Source organism: Buteo buteo, chromosome 6 (genome assembly GCF_964188355.1).
Source record: "Buteo buteo chromosome 6, bButBut1.hap1.1, whole genome shotgun sequence".
In the NCBI taxonomy this organism is placed as follows: Eukaryota; Metazoa; Chordata; class Aves; order Accipitriformes; family Accipitridae; genus Buteo; species Buteo buteo.
In genome coordinates, this window is record NC_134176.1 from 28,751,715 (window position 1) to 28,764,855 (window position 13,141).

Consider the following 13,141-nt stretch of genomic DNA (forward strand, 5'->3'; position numbering starts at 1 on the left):
TAACTGTTGAAGGCAGGCTTCAGTGCAGCAACGTTCTCCTGCCTTTAAAAGAAAACAGAGAAAAGAGGAATTAAGCACAGAAGCCGAGCTGCATTCATTTCCATTCAGACAAGTGCTGTACGCAGCAGTCACTGACAAATAGAGAACAGTTAGTCTCGCTATTAGTACTATGCCTGGCATTTTGGATACATAGCAGTTCACCTGCCTTGGTTCTCAACAAAGACCTCTGATTTCAGAATGAGATCCTTGGTTTTTTGCAGTGATGCATTAACATGCATAAACATTAAGGTAACAAGAAAACAAATTCATTCTTTCTGGCTTCATGATACTGTACTAACCGGTCTGAAATTAGTTAGGAGACTCCTCTCCCCTTTCCCTCATTCCGTGCAACTCCCTAATTGTCTGTCCCAAACCTTTGATGTTAGCTGCTAACAGTTGATTATGACTATAAACTAATTCCTTTTAAATTTTGTAAAATTTAATTTGGTTCCTCCAATAAATAGGTACACAATAAACTATATGTATAAAACCATCACCGAAATTCCTGACCACCTTACCACCTAACGTACTGTTATGTGAAATGTGGTCATTGTTACTGTGCTGTGTTCTCTTTTCTAGTTTCCAAATAAAACAGTAGCCCAAGTTGCCTGCAGTATGCTGAACATGCTGATACACTATGTACATAGACTTCAAGTCTATCAAGCTGATTCACCTTTAAGAATTATTCAAGTAAGTAATTTTTAAAAATTTGAAAATTTTAATTCTGTTAAATGTAACAGTAAAATGTATTTCACTGAAATTAAAATACCAGAATATTGACAAGTTTGTTTCACAAAATGTTAAGTTAGTAGAAACATTAATTGTGTGGGTTCACATTGTACTTACTTGCTGACTCCAATATTAACATGTAAAATGGCTATGTTAGGCTTATTTTTTCTCCAGTAGAGCTATGTCATTGTTTACATGAGAATATTGTCAATAAAATGCAATTTTTTTAAAATATTAAATATCTTCAAATATGTTTATTGAAGTTTAGTGAGAAAGTGATTATTTAAAATACATATCTACAATTGTATTTTGCATATTCATATGCAAAATACTTTGCATTAAAGTGTTTCAGTATTAATAAAAAAATAACTATTTTGAATACACTTTAAATAATGAGGAGGTAGAGTATGGCTTCTGTGAGGCTGAACCACAGAGAAAAGATAGAGGTCTCCCAGGTAACTGGAAAGGGAATCATGTGGAAGCTTCTTAAGAGGTATAGCAAGTATTTCTCTGCTCTTCTGCAGTCATATTGTTGATTAAGTAGAGGCAGGGTGTTTACAAATTCTAGTAGTTCTAAGAAATAATGGAGCTCAAATAGCCCCATACACAAACACGTCAGGCTCTTTCCTGCACCCTACCAAGTGTCTTGAGTTAAGTTCTCTTCACGCCTGAATATTTGGAGTAGCTGTGTAATTTCATTGTCCTTAATGCACCTACGTCAGTCAAGCTGAACATATTCCTTCAATGTCTTCCACGAAATTCAATTAAAAGGATTTTACTTAAAAAAAAAAAAAAAAAAGTCGTAAGGTATACTGTAGTTTGTCTCAAAATAACTCTAATAGAATTTAACCATGAATCTAGTCTTGTGTCACATTTACCTGCTTAAAAACTTATTTTAAACTTAAATATTTAAACAGCATTTTTAAAGAAACTATGCTATATTTTCCCCAGATTCTGATAGCAACTATTACCCATCTACTACCCAGTACAGAAGCTTCCTCTTATGAACAAGACAAGAGGGTAAATATTTTTCATTTCTTTTTAATGTGTCAGTTTAATTAAAAAGGTGTGTGACATAGCATTGTTATAAAATTTAAGCTGTGCCTTAAAGTAGGGATTCGGCTTTTTAAGTGTAATACAGTATAGTCTTCTCAGAATTCCAGCAGTATTCTTTATACAAGTGAATTTCTGAAGTTTTTGTAGGAAAAAATGCATTTACAATTAATTGAGATTGATTGATTGTTTTCAATATTTAGAAAGTCGTCTTCTTCCTTATCCTCAGTGTACTTACAAGCAGTAATGTAGACTTTTCATACTTGTCTTACAGTGAAAATATATTCTCAACTTGTAGAGAATACCTTTCAGATTATTTATAAGATCATGATTTTTTGTACTTTGTATTGTGAATACATTCTTGAGCAAGATAGCCCGTAACCTTCAGATGAATTTGATTGTTGTCATCCTTCAAAACGATTGCTATCCTTTTGTATTTTCAGTGGGCCTGGGTCTCCTAGCTAAGACAGGCTCCTTCTTCACCTGATACAGTAGTACTTTCTACCTCCTGAAAGCTGTATCTCTTCTGAATTATTTGGCTTTTCTCTAGGACTGTGGGGCTCAATGGTCATTTAAGCTTGGGCACTTTGGTGCAGTTTGTCACTGGCAGCTCTGTCATTCTGGGCTACCCATTCCCACAGGAGCTGGCATTCGCCTGTTGCTCATTTTGGCTTCCAGAGCTCCGTTTTGCCTTTCCTCTCTGCTTGCAAGGAGGCAGGGGCTGTTGTATACTACAGTGATATGCCAAGCTTAGCCACCTTTCCACCTGAGATGCTTCCCATAAATCACTAAGTTTCCCCATGAACTAATGCTGATCATTCTACATCAAATATCATACAAAAAATAGGCTTACCTATTTCGACAAACTTAGTCCTAATGGGTTTCTTAAAAATTGGTTTAATATAAAAATACTCAGAGCCCTTCATCATTAGGTTTATTCTACGGTGCCTCAGAGAGACAAAGTTGTAATGTTTTTTGTGAAATGAGTGTGATGTTTATATGTTATTTATTAGTAAATTAGTTAAGTGGATTTTCTTTGAAAGACTTTTATTTAACTTGGGAAATATTTTAGAGAATCTTGCAGCTATTTATCTGAATTGTTTCCTCTGCCACAGCTAAGTTTTAAAAAATAAAAATAATTATTTGAAGCCAGTAAGTTATTAATAATTTGGTGTGTATGTGTGTCTTAATCTAATTCTGTTCTACAGTCTTTAAAAACATCCCCTAGAGGGTGTTGATTCTTTTGCTGACTGAGTAGCCTACAATACAGGAGGCAGTTGGATTTATTTCAGATGGTACCTGATGCTACATAGTGTTATTGACATGTTGTGAAGGAAATTCTGTGTTATTTATAAAGCACTAAATGCAGCTGAAATAGTTCAGGTTTTTGTAATCCTTGATACAATTACAGTGACGTTTATGTGCAGAATAGTGCATCAGCCTTAATTTGTACCTGTGTAATCTGTCATTTTAAAAACAGCGCCCTACAAATCAATTTTGGAAAATCATGGGTATCCTCTTAGGCACGATATCTGCTCACAGACTGACCATGATGAGAAATTGTTGTATGGATGGTCTCTGTTAAACATCTCAGTAGCCAAAGTTTTTACTGATGCCGTAGGTTTTGAACATACAGTGGCTTTTAAACAAGTGTGACCTGCCATTACTGCAGAAGGTTGACTCTACTGAATTGAGAAAAGTAAAACAGAGAAGTAAAATGCAGTGATAAATGTGAAGTAGCAGGTGCTGGTTTAATTGATTTGTAATTGAAAGTGTTTGTTCCAGTTGGTGGTTTCTTTACTTCTGTGCTTATTGGATTGGATAATGGCCTTGCCGTTAAAGACCTTGCTGCAGCCTCTTCACACTACAGGAGCAGAAAATGATAAGACTGAAAGATCTGTTCTTAATTGTATATATAAGGTACCTGTTTCTTTATTCGCTAAATGAGAATTTCTATGCATGGAGGTAGTGTCAGTTTTCATGGAAGTGAAGACAGCAAGTTTTATGTAAGCTGACCTCCATTCTACTGCTGAAATGTGGAGTGCTATCTTAGTTCTCGTACATGCTACTGTAACTGCTTGTTCTTTGTTGATTTTGTTTTACATTTTGTGATGTTTAACCAAGTTCCTTTTTGTATGTTATATTGATAGCAGATGTTTGTGTTGTAGAAGACCAGCTATATGTTTAAGATAGGAGGGTGTAGCTTTATATACCAAGCAATTTTATTTAGCAATAAGTGAAGTAAAAAGCAGTAAGTTGTAATTACTGTCTTTAGGGACACAGAACAAAGATAGGTATTTTTTTGCAAGGGAAGGGGATTAAAACCTCCAGCAGCTTAGACCTAGCATACATAATTAAAGAAGATAGGAGATCTAAAAATAAAGGTAGTTTAGTGATTTGTTTTGTTTCTTGTTTCTTCATTGTTAAATTCCACTTCAGTGTAGATGCTGTTTTAACAATTTTCTTTGCAGACCAGCGTTTGTTTCTGTAAACATTAAGCATATAAAATTTTCCAACATTTTGTCCTGCCTGCCTGGTTCTAACAAATAAATTTAAAAATTTAAATAAAAATAAACTTCATTTCTTACAAATCTATCAAGTAGAAATTTCACTAGTTAATGTCATGAAATTCTGGTTTTGTTCTAGGTTCTGCATGGATGTGTCTATGGGTCTCAGTGTTTTAGCAACCCTAAATATTTTCCTCTAAGCCTTTCTGATCTGGCATGTGTGGATTATGATCCTTTTATGCATTTAGAAAGCTTGAAGGAACCAGAACCACTGCATTCTCCAGACTCGGAGAGGTCTTCTAAACTTCAGCCAGTCACTGAAGGTTTGTCAAATTGCCTAAATATATTTTCTTTCAAAAAGATTTTATCTTGGTTTCCAGTATTGAAGTGTTAGTCTAAAGCATGTTTTAAATTATACCTAGACACTAGGTAAGAACCATTAGTATGGAATGAGCTAACATAATTTTAAGCAATTATTGTTCGATTAACTGAAATAAGTATCTTCTGAACAACATGAAGATTGATTTGATATGGATTCTTCTGTGCTCTGTGTATCAGCAAAAAGCATTAAGTACTGCAACATGGATAAATGTTGCTTTTCATTTTACTTGCAGTAAATTAATTTATCTTTTCCTTAATTTTGCTCCTTTTTCTAAGAATATTCTGGATTTTTTTCCTATATGAGCTTGCAATATTGAAAGCGCTCTCTGAATTTTTTTTTAACCTATCCTAATTTGTTGTCAATCTGTTTACACTGTTTAAAACCACAGAGTTACCTAAAAAGAGAGAAATTTTCTGTCATCTGCTTAGAACCTTAAGAGACCCAGGAATGAACATTTTCTTCAGAACTTGAAAATAAAAATAAAGAATCAAGAAACTAAGCTACAGAGGAACAGTGTGTATTATGCAGTGTATCTAGTAAATATCAAATGGCTACATTGAGAAGAAAATTGAAAAAGATGAGATTAATACTGATACCAGAAACTCCGTGTAGTGCTATTCTCCCTCCATATTAAGTTGTTCCGTTTAGGCTTCCTTAAAGGTATTAAGAACCAGATAAATGCAGAAGCTCTTTGTAGCAGCTGTGTGCTAACAGCAGGTGATTTTGTGGTCTGTAGTGACTACGTGCTGTTTTTTATGTAGAGAAAATGGCTAATCATTGTGCCCTTGTCTAAGGCATGCTTCATCATCCTCAAGTACTTTTTTGGCCAAAGAATTCTAAACATAGAGCTGTCCCCTAATAAGCTCAGTATTGGATTGAACAAGTCTGATTTGAGAACTATTGGCAGGAGGAGCTGTAATTATTAAATTTACTGAAGAATGAAGCAAGGTACTATAGTTGGCTTTTTGTCAAATGGCTGTGGTATTATTAGTAAAAAGTAATCATCTGGTGGGTCAGAATGAAAGAGGCTTCGAAGGATTCATTCTGTCCTAATTACAGTCTCACCTACACATATTATGTAAAGCTAATATTTAAAGCATTTGCCAAAATTAACTTCCACTGCATGTTCATTACAGTGTAGTGTATTGTAGTAGCTTTTTATGCCTGGCATCTTTTGTATTCTGTAATAATCTGTAATTATGGGTTAGCAGCAAATGCCGTGTGGCTTGTTTAATCTGACAATCTGAAAAGACAACCCTGAATAGATTTCTCTTTGAATGAATGTAGTTGCACAAAGCCTTAGCATCGATATCTTCATTTTGCATTTCCGTATGTGATCTGTTCTTTTATGATTTCTTGTTAAATTTCTAAATAAAAGTAATTTCAGATGTTCCTTTTATCTCTCCAGATGAATTAAAGAAGCCCCATATGTTTTTAAAGTTTCAGGGCTCTGGAATTGTAAGTCAGATCGTGAAATTTAATTGGCAAACTACAGCATTATAATGCAACCGTGGTCTTGCAACCTTGGCACTTCTAGTCCACATTACCAGGCAGAGAATAAAATTGGCAGTGCTTAACTGATCACACAGCATCTGTTCTCCCTGGCATTGTTGGAGGAGTGAGAGGAGTAAACTTAGTGGATAACAAGTCTGGGACTCGATCAAGACAGGGGGTCAATTAGTACAAGCTAGCTGCAGGGCAGTATGCCAATGGGTCACCCTCTTTTTTAGTAAAGTAAAAGTGTTATCATGATATCTTTTATGAAGGAATGGAAATGGGCACGACAGCAGTTGTAGGGAAATCGGGGAAGTTCTACAAAGACAGGGTGGGGTTTGCTAGACTCTCCTTAGGTCACAAGCAAAGCTGAAACTACTGAAACGCCAGAATTCTTAAGACAGGCTGCTTTTGATCAGTTTAATAGATGTGATTGTGATAACCATGTTATGCCTCTCATTGTTCAAGGTCAGATCCATCACAAGTTTTATGGACACTTGGCCACAGTATGATGTGGTATGAGACTATGAAGATACGTGACTTTCAGTGATAAGCTGCGTAGTGGGGACAGGATCTTTTGAGAGGCTGGAGCAAGCCCTGCTATAAAGATTTGTTAAATCCTCTGGAAACAGGCTATTTGGGGAGAGAAGAGGATTATTCCCCTCTCTGTTTCCGTAATTTTCCAAGTGCTATCTCTCACAAGGAATCTGTTACACCTAGGATTATCTGTGAAATTGTCTTTGTCCTCCTTTCTGCAGGTTACAGGTAAAGTGGTAGATTGCAGTATAAGATACACAAAGAATAACTTTGAAATTGTTAAGTATATTAAAATGTTATCTTTAAAACAGAATGAACTTTTAACAGCTGACAATAAAGACATCAGTAGGAAGCTTCTCTTGCATCATCAGAACTTGCAGACAGCAAGTCTGTGGTGCTTTCATACATCTAAGGACACACAGGGTTCGTCTACATGAAGGCTGATGAACTGTTCCTCTAGCTAGTATCGACAACAGCTTCCTCTAGCTACAGTACAGGCGTACAGGTGCTGCCTGTGCTAATTAACTGCACCTAACTAGCCTGGATTCAGTGTCACACTGACAGAGGCTTGCTTTCTCCAAGGATAGTATAGCATTATAGCTATTCACTGTATGGTTTAGATGTGCAAAAGCTAACTTGGACTGCATTGTGGCATGATCTGGTTACCTGCTTCTGGCCTTTTACTTGTCATTACAGGACCATAAACAAATGTGAGGGAGAATTAAAATGGACCCTCTCCTTCAGAGCTTTTTCCTTGTTTATATTAAATGATGCAAACATTTAGGAAAAAGTAAAACTGAGGGGGTTTTGTGACCCTTGTATTAACAGGGAAGCTGGTTACATGAAAATATGTAGCATTAAACAAGAAGTGCTATACATCTTCTAATATTAATAGATAGCAAAATCAGACTATTGAACAGTCTAGTCATAAGGAAATAATATTTTATGGGATTTTTTTTGTGCAATTATGGGCAAAAACATTTTGAAACCTGTTTTTCTTAGATCACAAATCTGTTAGAGATGGTTGTGATTGGAAGGTAGTAGTTACGTTGCATAGATACAGTGGTCTATCGATTATTCATTTCATGGATTTCCCCCATTTGTCGTATTTCTCCAAACATATTTTAAACTCTTTTGCATAGATCGATCATTTTCCCTAATGTATTTCAATTTCTGAAGAGAAAGTTTCCCCCCATCTGATGTTTAGTCTTAGCTTTTATTTAAAAAACAGAAATATAAAGCACTTTTCTTTTAAGGCTTTGCTGTTTGCCATTTTACTGAAAGGAGACAAAAAGTACGCTTTAAAAAAAAATACTTTATACATGGTACATCCAGATTAGCACAGTTTGTGTTTTGTACGGGATATTCTAGAGGTGGGTTTTCTGTAACCGCATCTCTCTACACCTGAAGCTTAAAATTAGACAGGAGTGAGACTTCCTTAAGCTAATGTAAAATACAGGTAGCTAAGCTGAACTGAACTCTCTTAGGGTCCCTCTAAATGTAATGGAGAGAGAGAAGAGTTTCCAGAAAGTGATTCATCCCATTCTCCTGTTTGGGCTTCTAACTAAGATGAATCAGTCTGTACAGGTGCATCCTTCTTTAAGTAGCTAAAAGGATGTGGAGAGTTAAATTCCGCCCTCAGTCATTACTTTTTTTCTTCTGCTACATAACTGTAGTTGTTTAGAAGCTGTTCAGCCAAAGTTGAATTAAAGAATTAACAACACATCTTAAGGAAATTCAGGAATCCTCCATTCATGCCACTGATACAAATTAGTGGTGATGGACCTTCAGCCTTTCCACAAAAGAGGTAATTTCAGGGACTGAGAAAAATAGCCAATATGACATGCTTCTAGTAAATTACCAAATGATCGTGTACACGTGTAAATTACATTGCCCAAGCAAAAGACTGTACCATTGTAAAGAGAGCAGAGATGTGTTCACGCAGGAAGACAAGTTGGCAAAGCAGCCAGCTAGACTGCTTTAATATGTAACGGTATGACTTAGTTTGTAGAATTTGTTGTAAAGCTGTGATGGCTTGCATTATTGCATATTTCGATCTGCCCTCCAGAAACCAAGAGCATGGTTTAGATACTCATTTTAAGAGTTCTAATATATTGAATGTCCGGTTGTTCCTCATTGAGGAGATGTGCTTCTAGGAACAAATTATTAATATGTATCCTTTAAGTCATTAATTTAATTTTAAATTATCACATTTTCAAAAAACATACTGGCTTTGGAGAGTTGGGGTTTTGTTTGGGTTTTTTTGTTGTTGATTTTGGTTTTTTGGTTTGTTTTTTTTTTTTGCTAAGGGAAACCATCACCAAAATCTGATTTGCTGTGTGGCAATAATGTTTCAAGATTGCTTTATTTTATTTTGACATAACAGGTTACATCTTACCTTTTACTTTTCAGTATGCTTCTCTTAATACTTCTGATTTAAGTTTTCTGTGTCATTTTTAGATCAACAATACTGTATTCTGAGAGAAGTCTCAGTGAGAAGTACTGTTCTCATTTTATAAAAGAGGCAATAACAGATTTATATCCCAATTATTTTTATTTTTTATTTTAATTCAGGACCAAAATCTTCAGAGAAAGACTGTGGTAGGACTGGGAATGGACCTTCCAAATTTAAATTTGATGTTCCACTCTTTGTATCACTGTATCACCTTTCTTTTCCATATCTCCCTTAGGGTCCTGAGGGAGTAAATCTATGCACAGACACAATACAGCCATGGTCAGGTTTGAGATCTTTAGGGTTTGCCACAAGACAGTAATAGTAATAACTTACATGCTAACAGGTCCCTCTCATTTCTTCAGGTTTTTCAGCAGAACTTAACTGAAGGCATTAACCTACGCAGTGTGAGAGTTCAGGCAAATGGGAAGCTCACATGTCTTTGCTCCTAGGAACCCAAGAAGAATATTCCCTTACTTATCTGTGCAGTGCCAAGTGCTAAACACTTGGCATAAATATCCTGACAAAGATGAGCCAGCCTCTGCATTGTCCAGGTGCTGGTTAGTACTGCACTGATAAATTATTCTCCAAGCATCCAACTCATTTTCTCTTTGTCTTGTATAAACTTGCTTACAGTTCCTTCTTGTATTTCAGCAGATGGCACTATAACTTAATTTCCTTGTATGCTATCAATATCTGGACATTTAATTCAGCTTCACTGAATGTTTTTGTGTTTGTAAATTTTAAAAATTAAGAAGATCATAGATAATAAAAACATAATATCTAATTTTTTATCTTGGTTTTCAAGGCATTAATTCATTAAAATATTTGAGTTTATCTGAGTTTTGGAATAGTGTAAAAATTAAGTTGATTTTGCCAACTATTAACTGGATGAAATATTTCCCTTTTTGCAGTTCAGATCTAGTGCTCCCCAAAGGTAGAGAAGAGCCAGAGTCCTAAATGTCTCTTACGTGTTTTACCCAAACCTTGGGGGGGGGGGGGGGGGGGGCAAATATATATTAATTGTTTATTTTTGCTGATGCAGAATGCATCCAGTGCTTCAGAAACTAAAGATCTGTCATGACAGTCAGTATACATTATGAATCTGCCATTATTCTTCCAGTTAAACCAATTAAGACACCTTAAACTGCAAAAAGAAATTTGTTCATTAAACATAAGTTTTTATTGTGTATAAATACACCACATAAAGGGAAATGAGTTAATTCTACCATACTTACACGTCCAAGAGGTTACATTTTCTCAGTAAATACTGAATGAAAAATTAACGTGGTTCAGAACATTTTAATTTGATGGATTTTTGGTGAGAAAGAAGGTGGGAAGTGTTTGCAGCAGTTTTCAATGTTTGATATAGTTTAAAATATATGATGTAATCCTGAGGAATACAGTCTTGCTTTATCTTCCCCTTGTAAGTCCCAAATTCAGGGCATCCAGTCCTGTTATAAGAGAGGGGCTGCAGAAATATGTGCTTTGCCATATTGATTCTGTTTTCTCTTCTACCTATGATCTTCTACAGTGTAATGCTTTTGTGTATGGGTTCTTCAGTGGGTACCCTCAGCCTGTTGAGGGTTGTCTTGCCTGACAGAATCACTTTGACCAGCTCAGTACTTCATGGGTAATGTAGAGTGGATTTGATAGAAGAATCCAATAACAATAAAGTATTGAGTCAGCAGCGTGTGGTATAAACATTAAGAAATACCTCTTGTGAATTCAGATAACGTTGCATGCAAGTGGAAGGTATGCACCAAAGAAGGAGGAGGCAAAAGCGTATTGAAATACCAGTGCAACTCACAAGATGAATGGCATGTAAGATAGGCACAGTTAACTTCTGTTTCTCCCTCCAAGTTTTTCCAGACTGAAACTTCTTAAAATGCAGTAGGAGCATGAGATTTGCTTTTTGAAAACTTTGCTACTGTTAGATTGTGTTCAGTATAGATAGCCTGGTCTTTGATCTGGTACTTTAAAATCATCCAGTATTATTCTCAACCTAACCTGCAGCTGTATGCTCCCCAGGGAAATTAAGATGGATTAGAGCTTTTGTGCATCTATGTTCCTTTGTTTTTCACAATGTAATGATGTGTATAAATATAAAAATCCATTGCAGTTGGAAATGGACTTCTTACAACACAATTATGATCTCTACTTCATCAGCAGTTTAAGATTTATTTTCACTAGATTAAGAAACTGTGTATTTTAGAGGAACCGTGCTGATTACAAAACTATATGGTAGGCTGTAAAACAGTGAAGATGCTTCTTCAACTATCTTACGATTTTTCATGCTATTTATATATGAGACCAGTGTTCGTCAAAATACATATTTTGCATTACTGAGTTGGCTGTATCCTAACCTTGCAGTGCCCATCCTCTGTTTAATACTCACAAGGAAGAGGAGACCAAAAGAAATACATAAATCTCAGTGTTGTTTTCTGAACTCTTCTTTTAAAACCTGTGTTCTTCCTCTTGCAGTGAAAACTCACATGCAACAAGGATTAATTTCTGTTGCTGCTCGTACTGTGATAACACATCTAGTCAACCACTTAGGCCACTATCCTATGAGCGGAGGTCCTGCTATGCTAACCAGTCAAGTGTGTGAAAACAACGACAATCCATACAGTGAAAGTCCTGAACTTTCTCCTGAACTTTTTGAGAACCCAAACCTTCAATTCTTTGTGTTAAACAATACTTCCCTGGTGTCTTGCATACAAATCCAAGCAGAAGATGACATGCCTGGGGGAGGACTGTCTGCTGGACTTGCATCTGCTAATTCAAATGTTAGAATTATAGTGCGAGATCTATCTGGCAAATACTCGTGGGATTCAGCCATTTTGTATGGACCGTCATCTTTATGTGGATCTTCACAACAAACATCTTTTGCACTTTCATTATCTCAACAAGATAAAACAGAAGATGCTCTTTCATCTTTTGAGTATGTGGAGGATGTATCTGCAAGGGATGGAATTACACTCCAAGTAAAAAGGAAATTTAGAGACACTGTACCAACGTGGGATACCATTAGGGATGAAGAAGATGCCCTTGATGAGCTCCTGCAGTATTTAGGTGTTACAAGCCCTGAATGCTTACAGAGAACTGGTGTCTCACTCAACATTCCTGCTCCTCAACCAGTCTGCATCTCAGAGAAGCAGGAGAACGATGTCATCAATGCAATTCTGAAACAGCACACAGAAGAGAGGGAGTTTGTTGAAAAGCATTTCAATGATTTAAATATGAGGGCTATGGAGCAGGATGAGCCAACCTCACAAAAGCCCCAGTCAGCATTTTACTATTGCAGATTACTTCTCAGTATACTGGGAATGAATTCTTGGGATAAAAGGTAAGTAGAAAAGACTCACAATTTAAGAACTTTCTTTTAAGGAATTGTGCTATTCTTACCGTATAATAATAGTTGATCATAGGGTGGGTTAAGCCAAAAATACTCCACACCAGCCAACAAAAGAAGAGAGGGGATGTGCAACTATGGGGAAAATGGCAGTTTTCTTCTGCATTTCAACCTGTCGTTTAGAGAGACAGAAAGGAGGAACCTGTTGCCTTTATTGCTATTTATATTCTTTCCTTAGAACAGTGTTGGAAGGTGAATTGCAAGAGTGATATCTTTTCTAATAATCCTTTCACCAACTATACTAAGGGGTACTACCATGGATAAAGAAGGCATCTTTTTTGCTTTCTTTGCTTCCCATGTATGTTCCTGCAAAAAATCATTACCTTTCTATGCCAGAATAAGACTCTGAAAGTGTCATATTCTCAGCTATTGTGATGCTGGACAGTGTCCTGCTGCTTTGCCTGCTAAGAGCATGCTTGCATGCAGCCTCAAAGCATTGCATCTGTGTTAGCTAACGAGAAAGATATGTCCCCTACTATTTATTTCAACATTGGCAATGTTTGGGTATTGTTTAGAACAACAGGAGACAAGCC

General features: G+C 36.1%; 1 protein-coding gene across 11 annotated transcripts in view; it reads left to right on the forward strand.

Annotated features, from left to right (window-relative positions):
- Window positions 1-13,141, forward strand: part of RALGAPA1 (Ral GTPase activating protein catalytic subunit alpha 1) — a 135,187-nt gene that overhangs the window by 76,216 nt on the left and 45,830 nt on the right. For all 11 annotated transcript variants that reach the window (XR_012650737.1, XR_012650738.1, XM_075030264.1 and 8 more), the window contains 5 exons: window positions 619-729; window positions 1,720-1,788; window positions 3,607-3,741; window positions 4,468-4,651; window positions 11,678-12,542. Coding sequence is in view for 9 of the 11 variants with exons in the window: in XM_075030264.1 (XP_074886365.1) it covers window positions 619-729; window positions 1,720-1,788; window positions 3,607-3,741; window positions 4,468-4,651; window positions 11,678-12,542 (1,364 nt within the window). In the remaining 2 variants the exon portion in view is untranslated. The remainder of the gene's footprint in view (window positions 1-618; window positions 730-1,719; window positions 1,789-3,606; window positions 3,742-4,467; window positions 4,652-11,677; window positions 12,543-13,141) is intronic.